Source organism: Trypanosoma grayi (assembly GCF_000691245.1).
Source record: "Trypanosoma grayi strain ANR4 Tgr_591_V1, whole genome shotgun sequence".
Taxonomy (NCBI): domain Eukaryota; phylum Euglenozoa; class Kinetoplastea; order Trypanosomatida; family Trypanosomatidae; genus Trypanosoma; species Trypanosoma grayi.
This window is the reverse complement of record NW_008826210.1, coordinates 5,024-9,834: the sequence shown is the minus strand read 5'-3', so window position 1 is coordinate 9,834 and position 4,811 is coordinate 5,024. Positions and strand designations below refer to the sequence as shown.

The window sequence follows — 4,811 nt, the reverse complement described above, 5'->3', positions numbered from 1 at the left end:
CTTGCGAAGGGGGGCGCGGGAGGCGGGTTAAGGGCGCTTGCGGCACCTTTTTTTCGTCAGTTTTGATACATGATTTATATCCCTTATATGGTTAATGCTTTGATGTATGCTGGAAAGCCCTCCAAATATGCAATCTGGGGCATTGTTTTCGCGATGGGAATTTGATAATAGGTTTCTCCTGCTCTTTCTTTACTTAATAGAGGTAGGTAAGGTACAGATCATTTAGCCAATAACAATGGCTGAACTCGATCGCGCGCTGCGCCTTCAGCTGCTCGAATTCGCATCGGGACCCGACATGATACATGGTGAGGCGCTGCGACACCTTGGGGGAGGTTCGAAACACTCCATCTTAACGTTCTTCAACAAGAGCCTGCGCACTGGCATCGTCCCACAGAGCTGGAGACACGGGGTTATAATCCCTCTCCTTAAGTCGGGTAAGAAAGCAGCGGAACTGGCGTCATACAGACCAGTCGAGAGCACCAGTTGCCTCTGTAAACTAACGAAACGTATTATAACAGAACGCATTCGTGATATTATAGAGCCAAAGCTCACACGTCAGCAGTCCGGATTCCGACCATCCCACTCCACACTGGACCAACTATTGCACCTTCGAGCGGTAATGCGTCGACCGGCTCCTAAAGATAAAATGGCCGCAGTGTTTGTGGACTACGCCAAAGCCTTTGACACAGTAGACAATGATAAAATCATACTTGAAATGCGACGGCTNAAGGACAGAACGGCCGCAGTGTTTGTGGACTACGCCAAAGCCTTTGACACAGTAGACAATGATAAAATCATACTTGAAATGCGACGGCTTGGAATACCGCAACATATAGTGCGATGGTCAGCATCCTTTCTGGGCAATAGGACGGCAGTAGTTCGCGTAAACAAGGTGCACTCCTCGCCGGCGTCCTTCACGAGAGGTGTACCACAAGGCACGGTCCTTGGGCCACTCATGTTTATTATTGTCATGAATTCTTTCAGCATACAATTTGCTTAAGGTCCGCTACTGCGGCACGGCTTCTTCGCGGACGATCTCAACCTGGTTGCTTGACACAGTTTTTTTTTTTTTTTCTTCCTCGTGTCTTCACGATTTTCGTCGATGGCTCCGCTCCATCAGCCACCATCGTAGAGCACGTTCGTTATTGCTTAATTTCTATGTGGAAGGAGGTCCCTTTGTTTTGTTATGTATTTTGTTATCTTTGGTGTTTTTCTGTTTTTGTTTTGTTTTTGGTATTTTTGTTTTTGTGTTTTGTTGTTTTTGGTATTTTGATCTTTGTTTCGTTGTGCCGGTCCATTGAAGAAACATGCGCTGGAGGATCGGTCGGNATCCAAGACGAAGTATGCATTCTTCCGGACCACAAGTACGAACCCCCTCACTCTCCTCTGCAACGGCACACCGGTCACCATGGAACGGCTCCCGACCCTGCTGGGCATCACATTCCAGAAATGCCGCGGAATGAGCTCACATGTGGCACGCCTACAGCAGCAGATCAACCAGCGACTCATGCAGCTAGCGGCTGTCTCATCCTGCAGCTGGGGACCGAAAAGAGACNCACTGCGTGCCTTCTACTTGGCTCTAGTGCAGGCCAAAGCAATGTATGGTATAGAAGTATGGTACTGGGACGCATCATCCACCCCGCGAGCTACTCTTAATACCGGGCAGCACAAAGCCTGTAAAATAATGGCCAGCCCTCCTAAAGGTAGCCGCACAGAAGATGCTTTACTTGAGGCCAACTTGCAGCCACTAAGCGCGACAGTGCCAATCTGTACCCTCAAATATATGCTCCTGTGCGAAACGCGAGGAGGGGCGGTACGCGACAGTGCCAGAGTGGTATACCCGACGGAACACCCCGTACGACAACTGTATACCACCATCATGGCACCTTACCCAGAACTCCATATTGAAGCTAGGATCCCGCCCCTGGCGCCCCTCACGCTACGGTGGGCATCTCGAGCACTGTTTCACACATCGCTTGAAGGTGTCACCGCGGAGGACCCGGACGAGGCCAAACTTCAAGCATTTACCAGATGGATAGCCCGACAATTCCGCAGGAAAGAACCTGCACCACCTGAAAGGCTGCACTATGAGCTATGGGCGGATGGCTCCGTCAAACTAGGATTGAAATGTGTCGCAGCAGCCATGATCTACCTCAACGGAGAGCTCATCGCCCAAGCAAAGTCAGGTGCAGGACCGATTGCGTGTAGCTACCGAGCTGAATCCATCGCATTGCAAGTTGGACTGCAGAAATTGCTGGACATCATTCCCCGTCGCAACACTCGACCGTGCAGAGTGTCTGTCTTCACGGACTCCCTGTCACTCCTCATGGCACTCCAAACAGGTCCCCTGACAGTAACAGACCCCATATTACGACTACTATGGAACCTGTTATTGGACCTCCAACACCGCAAGGCACGCATACGGCTGCAATTTATATTTGGTCACTGTGGCGTTGCAAAAAATGAGGCATGTGATAAGGAAGCCAAGACGGCCTCTGACCTACCACAGCGCGGGGACACGTGGATACCGGATGTAGTAGCGCTGGCGGAACGTCACATACGCATTCAACAACGGAAACCATTCAGCTATTGCTCTATAATTTTCTGATAATGGTCTTGGTTCAACTGACATCAGTTAATGTTCATTGCAGTTACACTGTGACGACGTGGTGGTGGTGGTGCCCCCCGCGCTACGCAGCGGCCCAGAACGGGGCACCGCAGCCGGTAGCATGACGCAAAGTGGCGCGCAAAGAGAGTTCCACCAACCCGCAGAATTCGCCGAACTAAGTGAAGGCGACAAAAACACGGCTGCCACCTTTATCCAATGTCGCTATTAATGCGACCTGGGCCATTAACGATGGCGACGGCGAATACCGTTACATACGTCACCGCGCTCGCCTCTCTCTACTTTAAACGTAACAAAACAGCCCAAACAACTGAGTCCAAGGAGTGGCTGGGCGAAGAGGAATGCTTAACCCCCAAATCTGACTGCAGTGTGCATCTCGCTTCGCAAAACGGGCATGGTTCGCATGATGATTACTTTCATCTGACTCTTCACGCGAGCACAGAGAGAAACCCGACAGATATGGGGGAGGTGCTAGATGATGCCCTTGCATTGTTGTAGTGCGGGATTTCGGCGCAGAGTACAATCATTGATGTCCGCTACACGGCGGTGGCAAAATGAAAGCAAAGAAGGTTAGTGAGAATAACGAGTACAAGCCTGATTGGTACCAGGATGTGATGACTGAGGGATGAATGCGGGTGGCATAGGGAAAAATACCTTGTACCTGCACGTGCGGCAGACAGGTTTCCTCCACTCATAATGATGGATCCCCGTTTCTCCTGAGAGGCAAGAGGCGGCGGCGCATGTTTATTAGTTGGGAAGCCGTCCAGGCGTCACCCTTTCACGACCAGGAATCCTTTTTTTTTCTTTTGGGGTGGCTTCAGCCCCCGGCAACGCCAACAGACTGAGCAAAAAAAAAAAAGAAGCTCACAGCATCCATAACGATGCACTGTAGCGCCTACATGATGTGAGAGTCATGGTCTGGTCTTGAGGAGTGCAAAAGCGCCTCACCCGCACAGAAGTTGGCCCGGCTCCAAGCGTCTGCCACGGTGTCCACAAGCAAAGTGCGTCTCACCCAATTTCATGCAAGATGCGGTGGTACCAATTAGGATCCTCAGAAACATCAAACATTTTTGTTGAGACAATGTTGTCCTTGTGACGGAGGTTCATGAGGAAGTGATAGAGCAGAAGTGGGGCGACTGTTCTAGGGCTGGGTTCGGCCGTACCGGAGAAACGCAGCTGCAGCTCTTCAGTCAATGACGTGGCTGACTCGCCGGGCATCTCGCACATGACAATGTCGTTGAAGTAACGAAGGTCGTTGTTGACGTTGAAGCCCATCCCGTGCATGGATACCCAGTTGCCGAGTTGGAGTCCAATAGACCCGATCTTGCGGGGTGCCACTTCGCCCCACCGGTCCGACCAAACTCCAACCTTTCTACGATGTGTAGGAACGCTATAGTCTTTTGCAGTGTCCATCATGGCTTGCTCCATCACAAAGCTGTACCACTCGATGGGAGAACGTGGTTTGTCTGGCGAGGTGCAAAACTTCCATAGTAGCTGAATGTTCGCAATCGGGTACACTGTTACTTGTCCAGGTCCGTGAAAAGTAACACCTCCTCCCCTCCTTGTCTTGACCACCTCAACCGCACAGTTCGCGGGGATCCCCTCCAATGTGTCTCGCCTACCAACTGTGTAAACCGGTGAGGAATGCTCCACGAGCAGCACGGTATCGGGAAGCAGGTCCACGCCCGGATCATGGCGAAGGCGATGAACTTGTCTCTCAATTTTCCTTTTAAAAATGGTTTCCTGTAATTCAAGAACTTCGCGGTAGCCCCGACGCCCCAGGAAATACGCTCGCATCCCTTTATTATCGCAACAAAAAAAAAGAGAAGAAAAATATCACGCATCTACAGAGCCCACGACGCCATTAGGGCATTGGCGTTCCAAAGTACAAGTCATTTCTGTGCCTGCACCTACCCCCTCTTTACATTGCAGTACATAGTGTCTATACACTCCTCCACAAAATGTGGGCATAATCCTCTCGTCCACATGGCGCGGTGACCCCACCGCCACCCGTTAGCTCAAAGTTCTTCATCCCCATGTTGGTCAGCAGTCTCTGACTCCACAGCGCCTCCGTCGCCAAGCCCCTCCATGGCACCTGGTGTATCGTCTGCTGGCTCGGCAGAAACCTCTTCCTGGGCATCATCTCCTGCTGGCGCATCTGCTGGCTCGGCAGAAACCTCTTCCT

At 51.3% G+C, this 4,811-nt stretch overlaps 5 protein-coding genes across 5 annotated transcripts in view; 3 read left to right on the top strand and 2 right to left on the bottom strand.

The window, feature by feature from the left end:
* Positions 1-235: 235 nt before the first annotated feature.
* On the top strand, positions 236-1,000 carry DQ04_05911080 (hypothetical protein; the record flags this gene model as incomplete). Its single annotated transcript, XM_009314443.1, has 1 exon — positions 236-1,000. The coding sequence occupies one exon, from the start codon at positions 236-238 to the stop codon at positions 998-1,000; it is 765 nt and encodes a 254-aa protein (XP_009312718.1).
* Positions 1,001-1,408: 408 nt separating this feature from the next.
* DQ04_05911070 (Tbingi protein) lies at positions 1,409-2,608 on the top strand (the record flags this gene model as incomplete). The annotated part of the gene is made up of 1 exon (XM_009314442.1): positions 1,409-2,608. The coding sequence occupies one exon, from the start codon at positions 1,409-1,411 to the stop codon at positions 2,606-2,608; it is 1,200 nt and encodes a 399-aa protein (XP_009312717.1).
* A 216-nt stretch (positions 2,609-2,824) lies between these two features.
* DQ04_05911060 (hypothetical protein) lies at positions 2,825-3,124 on the top strand (the record flags this gene model as incomplete). Its single annotated transcript, XM_009314441.1, has 1 exon — positions 2,825-3,124. The coding sequence occupies one exon, from the start codon at positions 2,825-2,827 to the stop codon at positions 3,122-3,124; it is 300 nt and encodes a 99-aa protein (XP_009312716.1).
* A 510-nt stretch (positions 3,125-3,634) lies between these two features.
* On the bottom strand, positions 3,635-4,423 carry DQ04_05911050 (putative lipoate protein ligase; the record flags this gene model as incomplete). Its single annotated transcript, XM_009314440.1, has 1 exon — positions 3,635-4,423. One exon carries the CDS (start codon positions 4,421-4,423, stop codon positions 3,635-3,637), a length of 789 nt encoding a protein of 262 aa, XP_009312715.1.
* A 221-nt stretch (positions 4,424-4,644) lies between these two features.
* Positions 4,645-4,811, bottom strand: part of DQ04_05911040 (hypothetical protein) — a gene marked incomplete at both ends in the record, with an annotated part of 2,385 nt that continues 2,218 nt past the window's right edge. The window contains one exon of the mRNA XM_009314439.1: positions 4,645-4,811. This exon is cut by the window's right edge and continues 2,218 nt beyond it. Within this exon, the coding sequence (XP_009312714.1) occupies positions 4,645-4,811 (167 nt within the window).